The 11,578-nt window shown below is 39.2% G+C and overlaps 1 protein-coding gene across 1 annotated transcript; it reads right to left on the bottom strand.

Annotated features, from left to right (window-relative positions):
- Nucleotides 1-677: 677 nt before the first annotated feature.
- Nucleotides 678-2,569, bottom strand: LOC115578283 (gastrula zinc finger protein XlCGF8.2DB-like). Its single transcript, XM_030411179.1, has one exon. The coding sequence runs from the start codon at nt 2,472-2,474 to the stop codon at nt 1,368-1,370; it is 1,107 nt and encodes a 368-aa protein (XP_030267039.1). The 5' UTR covers nt 2,475-2,569; the 3' UTR covers nt 678-1,367.
- Between the last annotated feature and the right edge of the window lie 9,009 nt (nt 2,570-11,578).

The following is an 11,578-nucleotide window of genomic DNA, read 5'->3' as shown; positions in this document are numbered from 1 at the left end:
CCACTAGAAGCTGTTTAACGTCAAACAGTTCACCATGGGCTACAGAAAAAGTGCGCCGGTAGACATTATGTGCACTTTTTCCAGCCACGTTTTCTTTTTCCCATTCGAGTCTGTATTTTTACAGCCTTTTCTTTTTTTTCCTCGGGGGAGTAACGTTACTGCTCGTGGTGGAAGGCGTACCGTCTGCAGTGTCCTGTGAACCCGTGTCGTTATTAGACATGCTGGATTGTTTTTCCATTTGCCTCAGTCAATTGTCTTCCGGTATCTTCTTGCAAGCAACAGTACCTCGACCAATGACAAGAGCTGGATTCTGCATTGTTATTCTTGTGTGTGAATGTGCTGTCAGCTCATTGGTCACAGAGCAGGAGAGGGCTGGCAGTAAGATTACCGAATATTTTCATATAAAACGCCGTCATTCATTGATTCCATTGACATTTTAAAGACCATTTTGATTCTCATGGAAATACGGGACAAAGTGCTTCCCTTTTAAGCTCAATAAGGGACACTTAACCTTGTTTATAAATACGGGACGATTCCGTTTTTCAAGGGACGGTTGGCAACCCTAGTTATGTCACATAACACATTACAATCTGCTTTACTCAAAAGAATTTTGATACAAGATGGAGGAAATTCAGGATGGTGATTTATGTAACAGTTTATTCTTTTGGATTGTTTTCTACCATTTCTCATCAAAGTACTTTAAATAAAGTAAAATATATGTAGCTCCTGTAACACTGGAACATCATTCATGTCATTGCAAGACCACAGGAAAAACTAAATTAAATATATAGAGTATAAAATAGTGTTTTTGTACCTAATTGATGAATCATAAAAGTTTACATCATGGCAACAAAGAACAAAAGGACCAACAGGAAACAAATAGTAGAAAATACATCAACAATGAAATCTGCGGTAAATCTGCAAGTAAATTAAATATCATTTCTTCTTAAAGAAATCAGAGACAAAAGTCAACTTCAGCTGACCATCACCAACAGGAAATGTAAGTACATCAACAGCCCAACCACACATGGAACAGCTTAAACAACTTTTACAAAGTTTGTCAGTCGTCCTCCTGAATCCAAACACTTTGTATATCTTTTATATTAGAAACTTGTATCTGTCCGTCTCCTCCTCTGACGCTCTGCCTGAGGTTTTCTTCCATCCATTTTTACTAGAACTGAGAGTCTAAGGCCGATGTGAAGCCCAGTTGCTTCTGCTGCTCTCATCAACACACTGAATGTTTGAGAGAAGCAAACTGAGTGAATCTTTTATCACAAAATCTTAAAGGAAATGTTTTCACCCTGTGGACGGTCGAGTGTCGCATCAGATGTGCGTTTCTTGCGAATCCTTTCCCACAAACTGAACAGTTAAATGGTTTGTCCCCTCATGTGGACATTCGAGTGCCGATTCAGATGCTGCTTTCGTGAAAATCTCTTGCCACAAACTGAACAACTGAAAGGTTTTTCCTCTGTGTGAACAGTCATGTGTGATTTTAGATAGTGCTTGGCTCTAAATCCTTTACCACAAACTGAACAACTGAATGGTTTCTCCCCCATGTGGACTATCGCATGCCGATTCAGATTCTGCTTTCGTGTGAATCTCTTTCCACAAACTGAACAACTGAGGGGTTTTTCCTCTGTGTGAACAGTCATGTGTGATTTTAGATAGTGCTTGGCTCTAAATCCTTTTCCACAAACTGAACAACTGAATGGTTTCTCCCCCATGTGGACTATCGAGTGCCGATTCAGATGCTGCTTTTGTGTGAATCTCTTGCCACAAACTGAACAACTGAACGGTTTCTCTTCACTGTGGATGCTCATGTGCTTTTTCAGATTGCTTCTGAAATAGAAACTTGATTGACAAATTGAGCATGTGTACGGTTTTCCTTGTGCACGCAGTTTTAAGTGTACATTCAAATACGACTTTTGTGTGAATTTCGTATTACAGACAGAACAACTGAATGGTTTCTTCCCCGTGTGGACAACCAGGTGTCGAGTCACATGTCCCCTTTGTAAAAATGTTCTACCGCAAACTGAGCACCTGAATCGTTTCTCCCTCTTGTGGGTTCTCATGTGCTTCACAACCTGAGATCTGCTTGGAAAAGTTTCTTTGCAAACTGAGCAGTTGGAACCTTGTTCCTCTAAATGGACCTGAGGTTTCCTGGTCTCCCAATCACTGCTGTCATCAGTCTCAGGTTCAGAGGCGTTATCTTCAATCTCGGGTTCAGAGTCCTTGTCAGCAATCTCGGGTTCAGAGCAGTGTGATGTCTCATCATCAGTAACTGGTTGTAAATGACTAACTGAATTAAAGTTCCTGTCTGGTTCTGGTCCTCCACAGTCCTCTCCATCAGCTTCTGTCTCCATCTGTTCAGTCTGTCTTTGATGAAGCTGTGAGGACTGAGGTTCCTCTTCATCATCTTCTCCACTCTTCACAGTGACAGGAGTGAGTGTGCACTTGATATCAGCCTCCTCCATTCCAGGTAGCTGCTCTCCCTCCTGACGGGTCCAGAGTTCCTCCTGGTCCTCTTTAATGTGTGGCAGCTCTGGTGGGTCCTCCTGGTCCAGACTGGTGCTCCTCTCCTGCTGCTCAGGAGGATCCTCTTCTTTATACAACAGCTGCTGGACGTCTGTGGAGAAGAAAGATTTCCTGTTAACATTTCAACCACCAGCACCGCTACTTTCCAAAATGTGTGGAGACATTTTGCATGACATGTTGGAAAGTAGGACAAGATCAAACCAAAATATTTCATCCGATTAATTATTGATGATCTTGAGCATATTTTGTAGTGCTCACTGAACCAACACTAAATGTCACTTTATCTTAACGCAGCTGTACTCCAAATGTTTGAGTATTTAAGTTTGGCCCTCTGAGCTAATTTTCCTCTGGTTTGGGTTGAAGTTTGTCGTGAACATACGAGAGACACTGAGGAAACTTGGCAATGTTCGTCAAAGATGTGCAACAAACCAAAACCATTACAAGCTATAACTTGCACATTTTAACTTGCAGAGCACAGCTGTAGGATTTTACAAGGTCAAACAAATGTAATACACAGTCTGTCTGCATCATAGTACAGGATGACTCTGTTGACTGTTTGTTTGGTCAGTAATGCACATGATTAGAAGCTGTGTAATTGCTGTGCAATTTAAATCTCCACCTGTGGGGGCGGTGATGTGCTGAAAGGTGTGCAGTCTGACAGAAAATCAGCGCAAGAAGCAGAAGACACAGTGCAGCTTGGGTGCCAGAGCACACAAGTTTAATTAAATTGAAAATAAGCCACATTACAGCCACTCAACCTGTCCCTGGACCAACAGGTGAATTTATCTGTGTGCCCATGATAATGATGGCCACAGGGTAAAATCATTTTAATAAATCTCTTTTTTAATAAAAAGTTTAGAGGGAGTGAGGAAATTTCATGGTTATTATATAAAACCTTTATGATTCACCTCTGTCAGTAGTTGAGGAGAGGGGGTTGTAGCTGATTCTGTGGTCTGTCCAGGGACCATGGTCTCTCGCACCAACCAGTGATCACTACCACTAGGGGCGCTAGAGACACTGGTCGCAACCAGCTCATCAGTGGTCATGACCAGTTGCTTTGTGGCACGTACCAGCTGGTAACTACCACTAGGGGCGCTGAAGATACTGGTCCTGACCCGCTCCTCTGATCTGCCCTGTGGTTTCTGTGGTCTGTGAAGCGGCTTTAGTATTTTCTCCCCTTTCCAGTCATTTTAGCAGCACTGTTAGCTGGATAAATGTCAGAGATCATAATCTTTTGTCTATGAAATACACTATATCAGAATTATTGTAATTAATATTGTTATTATCCGTGTGGTCAGGACCAGCTGGTCTTTGGCACGGACCAGTGGTCACTACCACTCGGGGCGCTAAAAACACTGTGGGACCAGCTGCTCTGTTCTGTTTGGACTAGTTGAGTGATCTGTAGAATGTTTGTTTGTTTGCATTTATATTTAATACAACTTTTCCCTTTTCTCACTGTGTTAGCAGAATAGCCTAAATGTGAGAAGCCATAATCGTTTGTCTATCCAATGTTATTGATCACTATTATTAATAGAAATCTTTATTACAATGATAAAATGATTAACATTAGTCGTAGTTGTATGAGTAGTACTTCGGATTATGCAGTTCCGTGTCTTCCATCAACAATCAATCAGGACCACTTAGAAACTTTGGAAGAGAATTGAAGATCAATTTTCAGTTGGATTTTTGTTGTAGTTCCTCTTCTATAAATTCAGCAAATCACTCGTATTCCTTCAATGAGTTTGTGTGATCACAGCGTCTCTTTCGGTCCTTATGTGCAGCCCCTTAGCAAAAGTAGTTTATTCAAGTGTAGAACAAATATACTTATTTTAAACTAAAACTGAGGCAGTATACTTGAAGTGTACTTTTTATATACTACATTTTATATACTCAAGTATAGTGAAGTATACTTGGCTTATACTGAAAAGTATAAAGAAAAGTCTAAGACTAAGTATATTAATACTTAGACTTACACTTATACTTTAATACTAAAGCTTATACTTGTACTTTAGTATACTGTGAACTGTGGCGCAAATACTCTTGGGTGTTCTGTTGTTGTTGGTGTAATTATGGTTCCTGAATGTGTTTGTGAATAAGATGATGTGTAAAACGGTTGCGGGTTAATTCACATCCTTGCTTTGTGGTTAAATTGTGTCGAATTAACAAAAGATGATAAAAATGTTGGCACAGTGAGTGAAGGGGTGTTTTCCGGGAGAGACTTCCCGTTTGTTAAACTGTGGGCATGTGTTGTAATAAATGGTGAATCTCTTGCTAGAGCTTGCCACATTATAAGTGCAAATACTTACAATATTTTGATGCAAGTACAGAAAAAGGTTGAGTTATTGAGTTGTGCTACATTTAATTTAGCTGAAAAAATTTTTTCACTACACACATTTGCTTTGAGTTATTACCCTTGTTATAAACTCACATGTTAATAAACTAAAATGTGGACTAGAAGTATATACTTAGTACACTAGTAGTATATAGATGAGTGTACTTGATGTATACTTGAAAGTGTACTTCTGTAAACTTAAAATGACCTTATAAAGTATACTTAAAGTATACTTTTATATGCTTAAAATGTTCCAATTTAGTCTGAAGAAGTATTAAATCAGTATACTTTCTAGTATGCTACAAGTACATAGTCCATAGTATACTTGCTATACTTATACTCAAGCATACTTAATAAAATGAACTTCAAGTATACTACTAAGGGGCGCTCCTCTCCACCTCCCTCACTCCACTCTGTTCACTTCACAGGTAGTGATTTCTAGAAGTGAAAGTTATTTCCAGCATTAATTAATGTTGTTTTTCAAAGTGTATTTGGTGGTCACAGATGTAATTTTAGCATAGTGATTTATTCAGACACTTAAAAACATATGCTAATATATCAGTATCAGCAATCCTGGCCCTGTAATTACTTGGTATCGGATAGATGCCAAAATTGGCAGTATTGCTCACCCCTACCTTTAAACCAATGAAATGAAGGAAACAGTTGGTGATTCAGTTCATGACAAATCAGGAGAAATGCCGAATTTTGATGCCAGATGTGCTCGTATTGATGATCATATACCATATGTTCATTCTAAATCCGCGAAAAGCAGATATGGTCCAGATATCATAGTAAACCCGAGCAGATCAAAGTCTCGCAATTAAGTATTTAAATATTTGTGCCGTTATCTACCACTGACACAACAAAGTGCAAGGATCCATTTAAGCCATTTTAGCATTCAAACATTTGATAAAAATGATCAACCGCCTAATCATACTCGGGCATGGTGCACGTCAGAACATGTACAGGAAGCATCAAACAGAAACACATCACAACAACAACAGTCTCATCAACACTTGAGAATTCACTCCCATGAGTCTTTGCGCCATCAGTGCTCACTGTCCGCAAACGGTGCTCCTCTGGTCACTACGATATTCGCTTTGATTCCTTGGATTCACAGGCACATTCCGAAGATCTGTCTAGGTAATCTTAGATTTATGTATTAAGTTATCAAGTTTTCACTGTTATTCGTCGAGATATGCTTACGTGATCAGACTCTTTTTAGATTTGAGCCATCTTGTGTGTCTGAAAACTGAAATGCCATTACATACAAGCACCAAATGTATAATAAATAAATATGATTTATTTTTTTCCTACTAAAAGGTTTTCTTTTATGCAGGATACAATTGACATCCTGGTGAGATTAGAGGGTTTTTCCAGATTTTATGCAGAGAAAATCCTTCGAACAATCGTCGAGTGATCAGGTGCTGGATCAATCAAGAAGATTTGACTTTTACTTTTGTTACTCTACTGTAGAATACTTAAGCTGAATTTTTGATTAAACTTATACATTTTGTATTTCCATTTGATGTTTGACATTTTTTCCTCCACTACATTTATCTGACATTAGTTTCTAGAGCAAGATTTGATACAAAGGGTAATGTGACAAGCTTTTTAAATGCAACACATTGGTAAAGTTTAAACCAGTCAGGAAGACACGGACCTGCATAATCGATAGTTCCACTCATACAACTACGACTAATGATAATAATTTAATCATTGTTACTCTGCCATCAGGAAGAAGACTCCGTGTGCCAAAGTGCAAATCAAACGGACTGAAGTTTTGAGATGTTTTAATGTTGATTTTATTTTTATTTTTTTAATGTGTATCTGTTGTTGAGGTATGCTCGTTTCTGTGAAGCAACAAATTGTAGCACTGTGCCCAAGGCAAATTTCCCCTTGCGGAAAATAAAGTTTTTCTGTTCTATTCTATTCTGATTTCCATTAATAGTAAAGATCAATAATATTTGACTGACAAAAGATAATTATTTGTATTTATTTATTTTTACATTTATTCAGCACAGTGTTGCCAACACCATGAGAAAAGGGAGAAGGTGTATTAAATGTACAATAACTCCTCCAAAGGCCACTCAGTAAGACAACAGGCAGATGACAAGTAGCACAAGACAGACCAGTGTCTCTAGCGCCCCTAGTGGTAGTGATCACTGGTCCGTGCCACAGAGCAACTGGTCATGACCACACGGATCTTCATAATAACAATATTAATCATAATAATCCTGATAAATTGTATTTCACAGACAAAAGATTATGATCTCTGACATTTTTCCAGCTAACAGTGCTGCCAAAACGACTGGAAAGGGGAGAAAATACTAAAAGCGCTTCATAGACTAAAGAAACCACAGGGCAGATCACTGAGGAGCTGGTCGCGACCAGTGTCTCTAGCGCCCCTAGTGGTAGTGACCACTGGTCCGTGCCAGAGACCATGGTCCCTGGACAGACCACAGAATCAGCTACAACCCCTGCTGGAGTTGAGGCCAAGAATAGTCTGAATAGACAAGTTTATAGGCCAGTTCTTTAAAATCACAAGTGTTTTATCCTCTTGTATCCTAGATCTATCTCAGACAAGAGCAGGGGGGCCAAAACAGCCACACCTGAATGTTTTCACCAGGACTTTTCAGGGGGACAGAAGACGGTGCTTTATTAAAGAGTGGAACTATTTCACAAATGGCTTGAAAACTCTCAATCCAAAGACTCTGCATACTGCTACACGTGCCGGCATTTCAATCTTGATGTTTTTGGGCTGGGCGATGAATCGGTAAAATCAATTCATTTGAGTTTGTGGTTTAGGACAATTTAATAAATAAAAATAGATTTTCTCTTTAATTTGCTCCGTCACTGCTCCCCATGGGCTCCCGCACTGACTTTTCACAGAGAAACAAACACAACAACATGTCAGCAAGCCAAGAGTTTGTTCCTAAGAAGGCACTGTCTTGTTAGTAGCTTGGTTTTGTAGCGTAAGACTGCGAACAAACCACTGTCCGCTGCAGAGTTTGTTCAAAGACTGTTGCAATTAAAGGCATTGTGTCCCGTATGAGAAGAAAGCGTCTCGTGGAGCTGTTACAGATTCAGTCACGTTGCATATCGTTAAAGAAATGGTGCCCGTATATACAGTGGAAAAGCAGGAGTTTCATCCACATGCTGAAAACTTTCGACCCCAGGTTTGTTCTCCGAAGCCACGATGGGGCCTCGAACCAGAGGAAGCAGACAGCTGATGTCCTGAACATCTACAACATGTCATGTTTAATGTGCAGCATGCAGATGTTTAATTTAGTTTACATATCTGCAGGGATACAAAATACTGTTTGTGAACAACAACCACCTGTTGCAAAAAAAAAAAGTATTTGATGAAAGTTATGTTAACACTTTATCAATACCAATATGGAAACTGATCTGTTTTTATAACAGCAAACAATCTGACATAAAAAAAGCATTTTATCAAAAAGGGACACTTTTTTTTCCAAGTGAGTTTGAAGGTGCACTGTTTAAAATGGCACGGCATTTTTTTTTTTTTTTTTACAATAAAAGCATTTTTTTTTTTTAAAAAAGCAATACTTTAAATTATTTCTTTTTTCCTTTGTAAAGTGCTTTTGAGAAACAAAAAATTAAAATCATAATCGAGTTTGGAGTGATTACATTTTTAGTCCATATCACCGAGCACTATGATGTCTGTTTGGTGACAGCTAAATAAAACTGTATTGAAAATTATTTGGAACATTTGTGTGTTTTTCTAAAATGTTTGTGTGTTTATCAAACTCGAGGTAAATGTAAATGTAACTACAGTTTTATTGTGAAAAAATAAGGCCTGACCTTAAAACAGCAGTTTTTTTTTAATGGAGTTTGGTTTACCTGTGTAAAGTATAAAGTGAGAAGAAGAAGTAAACAGAACCGACCTGTTCTGTGTAACTGGACCTGAGGCTGGAGAACAGCGTCCAGTAGTTTCCGTTGTCGACACAGTTCCTCCTCGTACTCTGCTATCGTTCTTTCAATCAGCTCGAATATCTCTTCAGCAGCCGCAGTTAGTCGCTGCTTCATAAAAACTCTCAGCGTTTGGACTTTAGACATTTTTACTGACTCACACGAACACTCCGTTAAAAACTGTCTGCTCACTCTGATGTGCGCTGTGTTTACAGTCCGCTCGGCTCCGTCTATTTCCTGCAAACTAACCAACTTAGTTTCTTAACTTCTTCGGGCTCGTCGGACACCAGGAGATAATTCAGATGTTGTTGCGTGTGGTCATGACATCACTCACCTCACCCATTCACTCAGACATTCATTCAACCACTGTGCTGTGCCTAAACCTCAATATCTTTCCTTCCTCATCAGGCTGACACACCTGCAGCAGATCCAAAATCGCTACCGCCCAATTACCAGCCTGTTATAAACCAGCAAGTTCAGCTGCTGGAGACAGGGGCGAAAATCCCATTTCATAGTTGGGGGGGACCAAGGACGAAATTTTGATTTCAGAGGCGGGGGGGGGGGGGGGGGGGTTAACGCGCGACTAACGCATTAACTTTGACAGCCCTACATTAAACATAAGCTTTTTTTAAATATTTGCATTGTAGAGGCTCTACAGTTATACTACCACCACTACTACTACTAATAATAATATTACATTTTATTTATCTGCACTTTCAATAAAACTCAAAGACACTTTACAAGATTATTGAGAGCTTTGCAACTGATGAGGAGGATCTTGAAGTGGATATGCTGCTTTATTGGGAGCCAGTGAAGGTGTTGCACGACAGGTGTAATGCATTTCTTTGAGTACCATAAATTACCAAATAATAGCCAGGTTTCAGTTAACCGCAGGGTCCCCTTTAAACGCCGGGTGCAGGTGTATATTTTCATATTTTTTGTATATTTTTGGCTCCAAATACATTTTGAATCAAGGAAGAAGACGCTGCATGTTTTTCTTCTTCGTCTTTTTCATGTATTGTGCTGCTTTCTGTTAGTCAGTATCACATTGATGATCGCCATGGCTCCGGTGCAGCAAAACAATAAAAAGTAAGACTTGAAATTTAAAAGTTCCTCGTAAAATATGCAGATGAAAATTCAAACGTTAATGTAAATGAAACCTCTGATATCACAATCCTTCTAGCTGATGTGACCCAGGCAGAACAAACGACCAATTTACAGTGGCTGATTAATGAGGACTCCTGGGCAACTAGCAGACCGGTGTGCAAGCAAGATGGAGTGACATCGGGGACGGCCAATCACACAAGAAACGGCAAAGCCAATCGAGGAGCTTGTGGGCGGGTCTAAATTCAGGGAAACAGGCTTCAGCTTGAGCTGCCGTTTTCTGCACATGTCTAGTTTTAAAACACAACGATTGAAATCAAATTAACATGTACACATGAAATGAATAACTAATTATCAGGCAAACATCTGAGTTTGTTTATCAGATTTCTCATAATCAGATAACTGCCTTTTTCCAGATGAAAGATATCAGATTATGCTGTTCTCTCTCTCAGTGTTGCACTCTTGCACTGTCAGCATGTTCAAATCAAATGTTTTAAAACATTTTACCAAAAGTGATGATAATTACAATAATTGCATTATACTGTATTAGTCCTTACCCTACCTGTATACAAGTTCTTGTTTATTCACCCAGCAATACAAAACAATGGTGGAAGGTGGCAATAATACACTTTATGTGAACACATCTGACATAATATCTTTGTTCACTGTTCTAACTTCCACCACAGTCCATTAAATATCTTTACAAGAGGTAAAGCTCCAAACAATCCCAAAACTAAAGGAAATACCTTCAAGAATAATCCAACATAAAACTATATATTTATTGTGTTGTCAATAAACATCTGACAACTATGCCACAAAACTGTATGTATTCTAACTCTCTATCTGTAAAACAGTTTTACAGATAGAGAGTTAAGACAAGTAACTCTGGATAACTGGATACAACCTTCCTGTAAGTAAATCTAAAATGTCAGTAATATCTGATTCTGACATTTATATCCAGACAGTCTTTTAGAATGACAAGAATGATTATTACTGCTCTTGTCCTGTCCTGTCCTCTCCTCTCTGTCTGTGACTATCACTATCTGTAGCTTAACAGCACTCGTAATTGAGTAGGCTTTTGAACAATGCAGGATAAATGTTGCAGACAGCCTGGACCTGGCGCTTTTTGTAAATGGGATGTGTTGTTGTAACTTCTGTAACTATGTCTGTGTGGTATACACACCTCTTACCCCACGAAGCACGGTGTGAGTAGCAGGCTCCGCCCACACGCTGCTGCAGCTGCTAGCTCCGCCCGTTGGAAACAGTGTGGGGTGGACTCAACCATTTGGGAATGGGGGGGGACTAAATCTTTAAAGATGTAAATAGCACATTATTGCGCGATTATAATGAGCACCGCTTACATTGTGATATCAATAAATGCTACTGCATTGTTCAAAAAATATTAATTGTGTCTAAAATTATTCTAGGGGGGGACAGCTTTACTGGAGGGGGGGGGACATACTTTTCTGATTAGTTTTTAGTTTATAATTTGGTTTTGTCAGGCAGGGGCCAGCTTCGACGTCCCTATAGGGGGCGGCCTGTTCCCCCCTCCATTTTGCTGAGTTTGACCAGCATTTCCAGGTCCCTTTTGGTTTGCTGACTTCTTTATTTGGTAAAGTATTTATATTGCATTTCAGTTATGGTTTCATTAAAGAATGTTTATTTCCTTGT

The sequence above is a fragment of the Sparus aurata genome, unplaced genomic scaffold (assembly GCF_900880675.1).
Source record: "Sparus aurata unplaced genomic scaffold, fSpaAur1.1, whole genome shotgun sequence".
Classification (NCBI taxonomy): Eukaryota; Metazoa; Chordata; class Actinopteri; order Spariformes; family Sparidae; genus Sparus; species Sparus aurata.
Note: the sequence above shows the minus strand (reverse complement) of the source record. Positions and strands in the feature narration are given on the sequence as shown.